The sequence below is a fragment of the Daphnia pulex genome, chromosome 9, assembly GCF_021134715.1.
Source record: "Daphnia pulex isolate KAP4 chromosome 9, ASM2113471v1".
Lineage (NCBI taxonomy): Eukaryota > Metazoa > Arthropoda > Branchiopoda > Diplostraca > Daphniidae > Daphnia > Daphnia pulex.
The window spans coordinates 8,215,294-8,227,676 of NC_060025.1; the positions used below are offsets into that span (position 1 = coordinate 8,215,294).

The following is a 12,383-nucleotide window of genomic DNA, read 5'->3' on the forward strand; positions in this document are numbered from 1 at the left end:
GAATTTCAGACTGAATTGAAAATTTGAAACGGAATTAATACAATAGTACCTGATCAAAATTAAATAACTAATTGTCTGTGTATTTTCTAAATTAGTTCGGAGATTAATTATGATTTTATTAAAATAATTAAATAATAAATACCTTAAAAATTTCGTTATTGTGGCAACCGTCAACCGTGTCAAATGGGCAAATGGCCACGCTAGACACTCGCCTAGACCAACTTGATCTCGGTCGTCGGGGCGAACCCTACCGACTTTTCACGGTACAATGTAAGGCGGTAGGGTTCGCCCCGACGACCGTAGGCACGGTAGCGCTCGTGGTGGCGGAGGGCTACAACACACTGTCCTACAACATACTGTCAATATAAACAAAGCAGTTCAAAAGTGTCAATTCAGGTTTATTGCAGGTTTAGTGCCGTTTCTCACAGTCACAGTATGTCAGGTAGATATTTGATGAAAGATTCTCTGACCAGGCATCGAGCCAGAACCAAAGCCGATAAAAGAAAAAATTATGCTTTACAACAGGAACCTAAACGTTCAGGTAACTTCTTGACCGTAATTTTGGCAGAGGCAGAGGCCGAGTTACCCAGTCTGATAAAGTTGTAGCAGTTTCTAATCAAGAAACTGCTAGTGAAATAACTCCCAGTCTAATGGTAAGTTTATCAATATTTGTGTTCAAGTTTTACGATTAAAAAATGTTCCATTGTTTACAGAAAGAAGTGGTGTACAGGATATCATTCATTTAGTCGCACTGGAAAATACATCATTGAAGCAAGCATTTCACAATTTAACAAGAAGAAAAAGGAACCAATCAAGAAAGCGAGTGGAAAACTCGCATAGAAGACAAAGAAGATGCTTGTGATGCCAAGAGAGATGCTGTCTTTCAAAACTACATTAGCTCCCGTTCCTATTGTGCAAGTAAATGTGGTGTATGTGAAAAAGTTATTTATGTAGATTAATAATTATCTTGTATTATAGTGTCCCTTCCTGTCCAGAATGCAAAAGCCCTCATTCGTCATTCGTGTACTACGAAACCTGGTTCAAGAGACGTGACCGTAGGACCGAGGACAATGAAGAAATCAATTCATATCCATAGTTTAATACGCTCACATATATTTATGCAAATCTTGTAATCACATTTGAAATACCGCTATTGTTTGAAGGGAATAAAAGTATTATTAAGAGCTTTTTGATTTGTTTCATGAACATTATTCGTCACCTTATAGGCATATCCGAGTTTGCGTGAAAATAAAATTGTTTGCAGTTAATTATCCACGCGTATGTTCATAATAGACTTAATCTGACTTTAAATTTTTATTCAGCGTAAAAAGTTGAGTTAGAGGTGTAATTTTCATTTATATTGGTGGTCAGCCGCATAGTAGCGTGCGTGAAACTAAAAAAAATCGTTCGCAGTTAATTACCCATGCGTGTGTTTATTTTAGGCTTATTTTGACCTGATATTCTGATTCAGCGTAAAAAGTTGAGTCAGAGGTGTAATTTTCATTCATATTGGTGGTCAGCCGCATAGTAGCGTGCGTGAAACTAAAAAAATCGTTCACAGTTAATTACACATGCGTGTGTTTATTTTAGGCTTATTCTGACCTGAAATTCCGATTCAGCGTAAAAAATTGATTTAGAGTTGTATTTTTCATTCATATTGGTGGTAGCCTGCGGGAGTTATTGGTTTACGACACTTTTTTTTTAAGGAAAAAAGCGCAGTAAGTCGCTTACCGTAACAGGGCGGACTTTTTTCAGAAAAAAATTTGATCGCAAAAAACTAAATCCCTCAGGCTACTACTGAAATGAATGAAATTAACAACTCTTACTCAACTTTTGACGCTGAATCGGAATATCAGGTCAGAATAAGCCTAAAATAAACACACGCATGTGTATTGAACTGCGAACGAATTTTTACTTTCACGCTACTCGCTAGGCGGCTGAACCACGAAAATTAACGAAAATTACAACTATAACTCAAATTGTTATGCTGAATCGGAATATCAGGTGAAAATAAGCCTAAAATAAACACACGCATGTGTAATTAACTCGGTAATTATCTGCGAACGAATTTTTGCTTTCACGCACGCTACTATGCGGCTGCCCACTAAAATGAATGAAAATTACAACTCTAATTCAAATTTTTACGCAGAATCAAAATATGAAGTCAGACTAAGTATAAAATCAACACGCGAATGTATAATTAACTGCGAAAGAATTTTATTTTCACGCAGACTCGGATATGCCTATAAGGTGACGAATAATGTTCATGAAACAAATCAAAAAGCTCGTAATAATACTTTTATTCCCTTCAAACAATAGCGGTATTTCAAATGTGATTACAAGATTTGCATAAATATATGTGAGCGTATTAAACTATGGATATGAATTGATTTCTTCATTGTCCTCGGTCCTACGGTCACGTCTCTTGAACCAGGTTTCGTAGTACACGAATGACGAATGAGGGCTTTTGCATTCTGGACAGGAAGGGACACTATAATACAAGATAATTATTAATCTACATAAATAACTTTTTCACATACACCACATTTACTTGCACAATAGGAACGGGAGCTAATGTAGTTTTGAAAGACAGCATCTCTCTTGGCATCACAAGCATCTTCTTTGTCTTCTATGCGAGTTTTCCACTCGCTTTCTTGATTGGTTCCTTTTTCTTCTTGTTAAATTGTGAAATGCTTGCTTCAATGATGTATTTTCCAGTGCGACTAAATGAATGATATCCTGTACACCACTTCTTTCTGTAAACAATGGAACATTTTTTAATCGTAAAACTTGAACACAAATATTGATAAACTTACCATTAGACTGGGAGTTATTTCACTAGCAGTTTCTTGATTAGAAACTGCTACAACTTTATCAGACTGGGTAACTCGGCCTCTGCCTCTGCCAAAATTACGGTCAAGAAGTTACCTGAACGTTTAGGTTCCTGTTGTAAAGCATAATTTTTTCTTTTATCGGCTTTGGTTCTGGCTCGATGCCTGGTCAGAGAATCTTTCATCAAATATCTACCTGACATACTGTGACTGTGAGAAACGGCACTAAACCTGCAATAAACCTGAATTGACACTTTTGAACTGCTTTGTTTATATTGACAGTATGTTGTAGGACAGTGTGTTGTAGCCCTCCGCCACCACGAGCGCTACCGTGCCTACGGTCGTCGGGGCGAACCCTACCGCCTTACATTGTACCGTGAAAAGTCGGTAGGGTTCGCCCCGACGACCGAGATCAAGTTGGCCTAGACGTTAGTGTTCTATCGAAGAAAAATTTTCTCTCATCAGGAATCTCTATCTCAATCTGGGATTAGGGAAAATAAGTGAAAGGTCATTATTTTCAATTTTGTCTTCAATCTGTAGTGAGAAGTCTTTAAAGTTCGTTCTACTCTGACGTTTACATTATAGTTACTAACAGCAAAGGTAATAATTTTATATAATGGATATATTAACATTAGAAACTGGCTTCTAAATTCTAATCATATTGAGAAAAATTAACAATAACTTAAAATTTGAATAGTTTCTGAAAAATCCATAATGCCACGATTGATAAGAGTGAAATCACTTTCCCAAACATGTCTTGAATTTGTTATAAACAACATGGCTGTGCTGTGTGAGAACCTAACGAGTGATCTTCCTACTACTATTAGCAACCAATCAAGCCACAGCCCTTTTGATCAATTACGTAAGTTGCCAACCATTGAGTATTGACTGAGTGTTACAGTTCTCTTGACGATAGTTTTTTTTTTAATTTAAAATTTTTGTTTATTAGCATCAAAGTTCTTGGAGGAAATAATCAGTGCTCTTCTAACCAAAAAATGTTTGAAACAGTTTCTTGGTTTACTAGTAGCTCCACAACTACAGACCCTGGATCTGAGATATTTGTCAAAGGAAGATAATTGTACTGATTTGGAACTTAATTTGCTGAGATGTATAGTAAGATATTATATTTTTATATTTCTGTCAAAAACCAAGATTTGACACTTTTTTTTTAGTACTTAAAAAACCTATCTCTCCGCTGGTCATCTCTTTGTAATGACAAATTCTTGTCTTCTGTCATTCCCATGTTTGTAAAATTACAAATTCTGGATATTTCTTATTCTGCAGCAGATGACAGCAGCTTGGAAGTAATAGGAACTTGCTGCACACATTTGAGGTAAACAAGTTAGTTTATGATGCTTGATATTTTTATATAGGCTAATTTTGCTTTTTTTAGAGAACTGGAAGTTAGGAATTGCAAGAATATTACAGATATTGGAGTTAAAGGGCTGTGTGTTAGTAGTACTACGCACAATCTAGGAAGGGAAGGGAATAAATTGGGACTGCACAAATCTCTTCTTAAACTGGGTTCGTATGGTACTGAAATTACCATCGCAGGAATCCAATTGGGTTTGGAAACTTTCCGCAGTCTTAAAGTCTGGGATATGGCTACTGTACAAATCTTGGCGGAAATTCACAAAGAATATTTCTTGAATCGACCCTCGGAGATTCCAAAGTATTCCCTGATGAATTTGGAAATAGCTTCCCCTGAGGACACCTTTGAGGATGTAGTCTACATCCCCAAAAGTTTTGGATTGGTTTTGTCTCTGTGTCCCTTCGTGATTGATGTAGAAATCAATATCGTCCCGATCGATATCACCGATGGTGATTTTCTAAGTTTATTATCCCTTAAAAAACTCCGCAAACTGAAATTGGTTGGGGATTACGAGAATTCCAGTGTAACGTTTCATGGCGGTGTGACTCCAATTTTAAAAGCCTTTGGGAATTCTTCACTGAAGGCACTTTCTCTATCCTATTTGCCTGATGTCAATATTCTGGTAATCACACAGCTTTGCCCGAACCTTCACTCCCTTGACCTTTTCGAAAATTTGAGCTATTCCAACAAAAAACTCAACGAAGAATGGTTCAAGATTGAACCTCAAGTATTGAAGCAACTTGAAAAGCTGAGACTTTCATCTGAAGATGAACCAAGTATCACTATTCCGCGCAAACACTTGATCTTGCTGTTGTCTGGACCTTCTCTTGTGAAGATATATATTGAGAGTTTTTGTTCGCTCAACGACGGCGTTCTCCAAGAGGTGGTTCGAGTTCAGAACTTCGATCGTCTTGAAAATTTGACAGTCCTAAAATGCCACAACGTGACCGAGAAAGGGATTGACATCTTCATGAATGCCCAAAACCCTCTTAAGAAGATCGTGTTACATGAGTGCCGTAAATTAACGAAGAAAAATTTTGAGCATTGGGAAAAGCAAGCTAAAATGAACAACTGGCAAATATTGATCGATTTCGAATCTGTAGATGTTGAAGAGGACTATTATGAGGATTTTTAATTAAGAATTTCTCGCCCGAATGCAGTATGAATACGACCTGCCCTATATATTGTGAATTCGGGATGGTGTAAAGATTTACTGGCAATTGCGACCCATGGATGCGAGGATTGGAAGGACTTTTTGGATGATGAAGATGAAGATGAATTTTAGGGATAATGATGATTGCTGTGCGATTGAGCGAAGAAATTAACGTAAATTTTGTCCTTATTTGGTTTGTTATCAAGTTCAAGTATCGTCTTACTTTATGAAATTTGTTATATGTAGAAACATACTCATTTGCTAAGTGTCTTTAATATGGTGTTTTAGTTTGTACTGTTTTGTTTTCTACCCTCAAATTTCCTAAAATAAAAATAAATCGTGAAGTTACGATAGTTACCAATACCGCAAATAAGAAAATGCCCGTACTGGTTCTTTTTTACCAAACCCCAAAAGAGTTGAAAAATCTGAGCGTTTATGTGCTGTCTACGTGGTAAATGCTTGTGAACAACTTTCTCATAAATTTGTGTGACAGAGCCACCAAGATATTCATTAAATTGTAACAGTCCTGGCTGTTCGATCGCGAAAATTTCGTGACTGAATTGAAACTGAAATACTTATTTGAAAACTATCGTAAAGTGTGATATTAAACGAATTAACTGGCACGAATTCCGGACTGATGAAAAAAGGAAGACTTTAACATTATTTGGTTAATAGCGTCGCGTACTATGACGCTACGTTTTTAAATTTTGTTTAAACCAGTATTTTCTATTTAGCTAACACTACAAGAGTTTATGACTTTTTCCGAATGTCTCTAAATCTTTGAATGTATGTCTGTGTGTAATAATTAAAGTAGGCAGCAAACAAATTTATACAAAAGCAAAAGGTGCTGCGGTAAGGCAGGGTACGATAAGAAAATCCCAATCCCCATTCCAAACAAATTTTTTTTTGCCCGGAAAACGATAAATTTTTTCTTTGAAGGTTACGTCAACGTGTGATCGATTCTTATTTTCAAGACAAAATAGAGGCGTTTTATTAATAATGAGAACCCTTCCCTACATTTCCTTTTGGTGAAGGTCGATTTAGAAAGACCACATTTGGTTAAAAATGCAGCGAGTTTTTCTTATCGACACAGTTTGTCAAGCAGGCAAGTTCAACTGTATCGTGCTATTCTTATACATTTATTTCTACATTATATTTTCATGAGTCAAGCTGTCAAAAGTGTCAAGTAGGCAAAGAATGATATTGTCAATGACTCAATAATGGTGTTGATGCAACCCTGCCTAGTGCCCACTCCCCCTCAAACTGGTGGATTTAAGGATTTTAGAAATTTCTAGTTTTCGTCATTCGACTGCCGAGTGCCGAGCCTCGTGGCGGCAGGTAACGTTTTCTGCTTGTGATGTAACTTAGTAATCTACTGTACTTTGGTTTCGTTTTGTGAAATAAGTATAACATTCGAGATTCTTTTCTGACAATTAGTAAAACGTTTTTAAGTTAAGAAGCCGAAATTTACATTTGAGTAGTTCATGGTGGAAATCAATTTTCTTTGCCAAAGTGGACGCGAATGTGTGGCTGCCAAAAAAACATTGTGACCACGTGATCGACTGCAGCAGTGATCGGACGTATTAGAATGCAGTTTAAGTAATTTGGATCATCTTAATATGAAACGTCTTCGTAGAATGTTTTGAACTATTACTTTAAGATTTTATCTAGAAAGTATTTAGATATTTTAGTTATGCAGAATAGTGTATTTTAATTGATGATTCTCATCTGCTTTTGTCTCAGATAACCACACATTGCATTGCCATGTTTTTCTTCTGTGACAGGGAGAATGATTGAATGGAGACTGGTCAGATGAGCTCAACTGCACTGGGACGGTAACTAGATAGTAATGGTGATCAAACCTGGTGTGCTTGTTAATTTGTGTCTTTTTTAGACGTCTGACCTAACATTGAAGCCTATCAAATACGATTCACTGTGGGGGTAAAGTGTGCATCCCTCAAGACTGGGTCTGTGATGGCTTGGTGTATTGCTCTGATGTGAAGGATGAATTACATTGTAACACAACAGTAAGATTTTAATGCTTTGAGTGTTATATAATTGTTGAAGTCATTTTTATTTTACTAGACTTGCAAGAAAGGATTTCAGTGTGGAAGAGAATGTATCTTAAACCAGTGGGTCTATGATGGTGTCAGACTGCGCAGGTGGATCTTATGAAAAAGAATGTGGTAAGCTAAACATGTTTTTTCTATTATTGGTAATTATGGATAACTTCAAACTGTGAAAAATCAGGTCATGAAGCATTCATGAGTCACAGTTGCTTACCTGAACATGGCTGGTTCAGTTGTCTCAGCAAAGGAACTCAATGTCTGCCCATTAGTCGCGCTTGTGACGGTTTTGCAGATTGTGACGATCGGACGGATGAAGGAGGCCAGTGTAGTAAGTTTCAAGTGTTGTGCTATCACTATCTTGCTATTAATACCATTATGTCTTAGATTCGACTACAAGTTGCTCAAACAGTTGCCCAAATGATTGCCATAAAACTCCTCGTGGTCCTGTCTGCTCATGTCCCTCAGGCTATCATATCAATGGGACGACTTGTGTTGGTAAGTCGTTTGTGCATATTTTTTACTTTTTATTATACTCATGAATTATTTGCAGATATCGATGAATGCTCGATGGATCACCCCACGTGCAGCCAACGTGTGCGAACAAACAAGTAGGATTTGAATGTTCTTGTTCTTCCGGTTATACTTTTGGCACCCGTAATAATGGAAGTTGCGTTGCTACTGGTAAGTGGATAGCTCGGAGTAAGGGTTTATAACGTATTAATTCCTTCATTTTAAATGTCTGTAGGGTCCGAACCAATGCTGCTAATTACAACTGATCGAGATATTCACTACATCGCCTTCCAAAGAGTATGGACTCGTTCAATCGGGCATTTCCCGTGTCGCAGCCGACTATGAAGATGGGGTCGTCTACTGCAGTGAAAAGAGTAAGGACAAGGCAGGCATTTACAAATCCATGTTAGATGGATCAGTTTTTCAGTACGTTGTTTCGGTTGGTGTGGAGTTGGTTGAAGACTTTGCGATCAACTGGGTTGGAAGACATTTATTTCGCGGAGTCCGGCCGGAATCACATCGTCGTTTGCTATTTTTATGCTGTCATTTGCAGTGTTGTCATTAGTGGACAACTAGACAAACATCGTGCCATGGCCGTCTATCCTGAAGAAAGTTTGCTTTTCCGGTCCAAATTTGGGGTTTTAGTCAACACATTGGTTTTGCTGGCATGGATGGAAGGATCGCAGTAGACAAACGTAATCACGACAGATGTTATCTGGTCAAATGGATTGGATGAAACTATTCAACGCATATATTGGGGAGACGCTAAACTTAATCGTAATGAAAGTTTGTGGTTTGATGGATCTGATCGTAAAATCTTGCCCGTTATTAAAGTGATCTGTCCTTACACTCTCGACATCTTTCAAACAAAATCTTTTGGTGCGATTCTCTGGAGCATGAAGTTCTTTCCGCTAGATTTGTAAAGTCAATGACGGCAAGTTAATCCCTTAAATCCAACTTTTCCAGGTACTGTTCAAAGAAGTTTTGCTAACTCCAACTGGTATCCATGTTCATCATCCTTTCAAGCAAAGCCATCTTACCAACCCCTGCCGAAACGTGATTTGCAGCCATCTGTCTTCATTTCACCAACCCTACAAGGCTACAAGTGCGCTTGCCCTGTCGGCATGACGTTGAACAAAGACGGCCGTACCTGCGACACTATTTCCGTCCATGAGTCTTGCATCGTCATCGCAACTTTCACTGACATTTATCGCATGACTCATTCCATCCTTCGTCTGCCTACGCGTAACATGGGAAACATCGGTGCATTGGCGTACAACCTATTGGGCCCTTCAATCGTCTACATCGACATGATCCAGAGAACAATCTACTCGATGCATCTGGATACTTATCAGCAGACAGTTCTCTTCGAAAACGTCGACATGGTCTAGAGGTTGGACGTGGATCCCTTCACGGTGAACATTTACTGGACGGAAGTTACTCGGGGAACTGTCGTACTTGGTCGAAAGAATCACGATGGTAGTTACGACCGTTTAGTATTGGCCCGAAATCTTAACAGCCCACAAGGTATTACCATTGGATCATAATCCGGTAGGATGTTCATCGTCGAGGGCCGCATCAGTCACGTCATCAGCGTCTGGCATACGGATGGAACTAACCGACAGGAGTTGGTCAAAGTTCATGGAATTGTATCGACGATGGCTTACGACGGCAAACATCTCTACTTCAGCGACTCCCTGCGAGGTACAATTGAACGGATCGAAGTCAACGGTGAAAATTGAACCATCCTTCGCTCTCATCTGGGCACTCCGGTTTCCATGGACGTCGATGCAGATTCCGTCTTTTGGCTGACTCAATCCTCCACTCGCATCAGCTGGTTGAACAAGCAAGATCCGAAAACTATGCCTGGCTTCGTTATCGACGCTTCCGAGAACATAACCGTTGATTATCGGTTGATGGTCGTTGTAGACCTTTTTAACATCGAAAGCCATAAGCATCCGTGCGTGGGATGTTCTGGAGGTTGCAGTGATATTTGCGCACCAACACCTGATGGTCACTTGCCTATGTCCGTTGATTAAGGTTTTGGTAGAAGATAAACGAGTCTGCAATCCATCCGACTGCATTGGTGATCACTGGTTTAAAAGTAATATCGGTTGTATTCCCGCCAAGTATCGATGCGACGGAGTCAACGATTGTGCCCTAGGTGAAGATGAGCTTCAGTGCCGCAATACTACAACAGAAGCAGGTTGTACCAGTTCACAGTTTCAATGCCAAAACGACGGATGTGTCTCCAACCATTTCTACTGTTATGGAGACGCCGACCGTCAAGAACGATCTGACTCTTTGCTTTGTAACTTGTAAATTTTTATTACTGACATTTTTTTTTTCATGTTTCAAAATGTAATTGTTTTATTAATGTTCTTTTGCTCTTTAGGATTCCATTGTCAACCTCAACCTGATGTGCATTTTCAAGTTAGAGAGGGGCACTTTGATGGAGATTGTGCAGACTTGCAACTGTATTATTTGCCTATGTTTGTGTGTCCACGCAATCTTGGCGAAATGGTCAATGTTGCCTTATGGTTTTGAGGCATATTTTATCGGCTGCAGTTTTCGATATTTCGTCTGTTGGTACTCCTGTAGCGGCGTTGAGGTTATACCTGATGTACAGTTGCAATTAATTATTATTTGTAACTGTATTTCTGTTCCCGTTATGGTTTAATCGTTTGCCGTTGTCCACTTGATCCATTGGCGAAACAGAGGAGATAGAAAAGTGACTGAAATTTAAAACTGATGTGTTAAATTCAAAGTGCATATTTGTGCTGCTTTCCTATCTGGTGTTTCTAAAAAAAAAAAAAAAAACTTTTCCTTGCTGAGATAACCATTAATGGAGTGTTTTCCTCTTGGTAATGTAGGAATATAGCCCTAAATTACACATTGATGAAACGTTTTTGGAATAATAAATCTTCTCTTTTCCCCTTCTTTTAACCACCTGTCAATACCAAATTCCATTCATTTATGCAATAGATTTATATATAAAAAAATAGTCTTCCTATTTTTAAAATAAAAATTCTTGCTTACTTTTGTACTCTTACAATAATTTTTGTTTATTATTAACACAGCATTCGATGATTTATCATCAAATATCCATCAAAAATTACAGGGCAAGGGTCAGCAGACAAATTTAATTTTGGTAGTTACATAACAGGCAAGTCACTTGAAAGAAAAGAATAAAATTCTTTAACCTTATTTAACAATTGTAGAAGTGTCTCAGAGATTCTACAGTTACCTAAACATATTCCAACCAACAGAAACTGAATTGAATTATGTAAACCCACATTTTTGAAGTAGATGAGGAAACTTAACCACACATTACTGCAGGATCAATAAATATTCAACATGATAACACCCTTTGTTATTGCTTTTTGGTGAAGTATCCTATTTTAAAATTACACATAAACAGTTAGTCAATGACTAGATAAAAATGGAATTGACACCTACATTGGCTAATCCACAAGGAGTTCAAGTCTCAAGACAAGTGAAAATGAAAGTAATAGAAAATGGAGAGGACTTCATTCTGCATTACCAATTCAATTAGATGCCCAGACCCTAGAGTGAGGATCAAATGAGCCAGGAACATTCTGTTGTTGTGAGACAGGGTAGTGTAGAAAGGATTTTTCATCTTCGCCATCATTGGCTGTAGTTGCCTTTTCTTGCAGTACCTATGCCACAATGAGTAGAAACACATTCTGAATAACTAGCAAGTTTACCTTACCAACTTGGTGTTTTTCCTTTCAGCAATCCACTGTCCAAGTGCTGTTGCCCGGGTTCTGAAACGCCTGGAATCATTTACAGATGCCATAGAGGAGGCACATGAACGAATATCACTGCCTTCTCATCCTTGTAGAATTTGGATTGGCGTTCATTATCACCTTGGGGATTTCGTCTGTTGTGTATACTTGTGACGTGTGATGCTGCGTGTTGGCTTAGGTGAAATTTGGTGGGGAGAATATTACGTGAGTATTATGAAAGTTATTTGTTACCTTTGTTTGTTACTTCTTTCAATTAAGTGTCAACGAGCTAGAGCGGACATTGTTTTCATGTTGTACTTTTAAACGCTTCTTCTTTCTGACGCTAGACGGCATAGCCTTGATCGTTTAAGTTACGTTTACTTTGCACAGTGTCTGACGAAATTTCTCGCTGCTACTATTAGGAAATTTTGGTAGACTTCTGTCAGTTTTTATTCAGCAACAAAGCTCACTTGTTAGATTTTTAATCATGTGTTTTTTTTTCTACTTCCGGTTTTCTTATTTCTGTCAGTAGTTCAGTAAATATTCGTCTGACGCACAAAAGAACTACATATTCGTGATCCTCGTCAAATTTGTAGTAAAGTTCATGTTCGTTTTTGTACGTACGCGTACTTCCGGTTTCAAGAATTTTCCTGAACTATAGTTCAGGAAAATTCTCGATTTTGACCAAATTCTGGATTT

The 12,383-nt window shown here is 38.1% G+C and overlaps 1 protein-coding gene and 4 long non-coding RNA genes across 11 annotated transcripts; 3 read left to right on the plus strand and 2 right to left on the minus strand.

The window, feature by feature from the left end:
- Positions 1 to 248: 248 nt before the first annotated feature.
- Positions 249 to 1,181, plus strand: LOC124201764. The gene is made up of 3 exons (XR_006877656.1): positions 249 to 653; positions 714 to 918; positions 979 to 1,181. It is a non-coding gene; the product is annotated as an uncharacterized LOC124201764 (long non-coding RNA).
- A 1,104-nt stretch (positions 1,182 to 2,285) lies between these two features.
- Positions 2,286 to 3,168, minus strand: LOC124202453. The gene is made up of 3 exons (XR_006878137.1): positions 2,817 to 3,168; positions 2,552 to 2,756; positions 2,286 to 2,491 (listed from the first exon to the last, which is right to left on the minus strand). It is a non-coding gene; the product is annotated as an uncharacterized LOC124202453 (long non-coding RNA).
- A 34-nt stretch (positions 3,169 to 3,202) lies between these two features.
- LOC124202452 lies at positions 3,203 to 5,700 on the plus strand. The gene is made up of 5 exons (XM_046598792.1): positions 3,203 to 3,431; positions 3,529 to 3,693; positions 3,781 to 3,944; positions 4,004 to 4,164; positions 4,225 to 5,700. The coding sequence occupies exons 2-5, from the start codon at positions 3,546 to 3,548 to the stop codon at positions 5,336 to 5,338; spliced, it is 1,587 nt and encodes a 528-aa protein (XP_046454748.1). The 5' UTR covers positions 3,203 to 3,431; positions 3,529 to 3,545; the 3' UTR covers positions 5,339 to 5,700.
- Positions 5,701 to 6,342: 642 nt separating this feature from the next.
- Positions 6,343 to 10,987, plus strand: LOC124202423. 7 transcript variants are annotated; one of them, XR_006878086.1, is made up of 11 exons: positions 6,343 to 6,694; positions 7,141 to 7,191; positions 7,251 to 7,383; positions 7,442 to 7,542; positions 7,607 to 7,753; positions 7,810 to 7,920; positions 7,976 to 8,106; positions 8,171 to 8,309; positions 8,902 to 10,253; positions 10,331 to 10,546; positions 10,654 to 10,987. It is a non-coding gene; the product is annotated as an uncharacterized LOC124202423 (long non-coding RNA). The 7 variants fall into 7 exon arrangements; XR_006878087.1 differs by having other exon boundaries at positions 6,439 to 6,694; positions 8,902 to 10,246; XR_006878081.1 differs by having other exon boundaries at positions 6,675 to 6,955; positions 7,100 to 7,191.
- Positions 10,988 to 11,534: 547 nt separating this feature from the next.
- Positions 11,535 to 11,989, minus strand: LOC124202424. The gene is made up of 2 exons (XR_006878088.1): positions 11,669 to 11,989; positions 11,535 to 11,615 (listed from the first exon to the last, which is right to left on the minus strand). It is a non-coding gene; the product is annotated as an uncharacterized LOC124202424 (long non-coding RNA).
- Positions 11,990 to 12,383: the final 394 nt, after the last annotated feature.

Coding starts and splice junctions, on each gene's coding strand:
- LOC124202452 (XM_046598792.1), top strand. CDS start 3,546: ATGCCACGATTGATAAGAGTGAAATCACTTTCCCAAACATGTCTTGAA. Junction 3,945..4,003: donor TTAATTTGCTGAGATGTATA/GTAAGATATTAT, acceptor CTTTTTTTTTAG/TACTTAAAAAACCTATCTCT. Junction 4,165..4,224: donor ACTTGCTGCACACATTTGAG/GTAAACAAGTTA, acceptor TGCTTTTTTTAG/AGAACTGGAAGTTAGGAATT.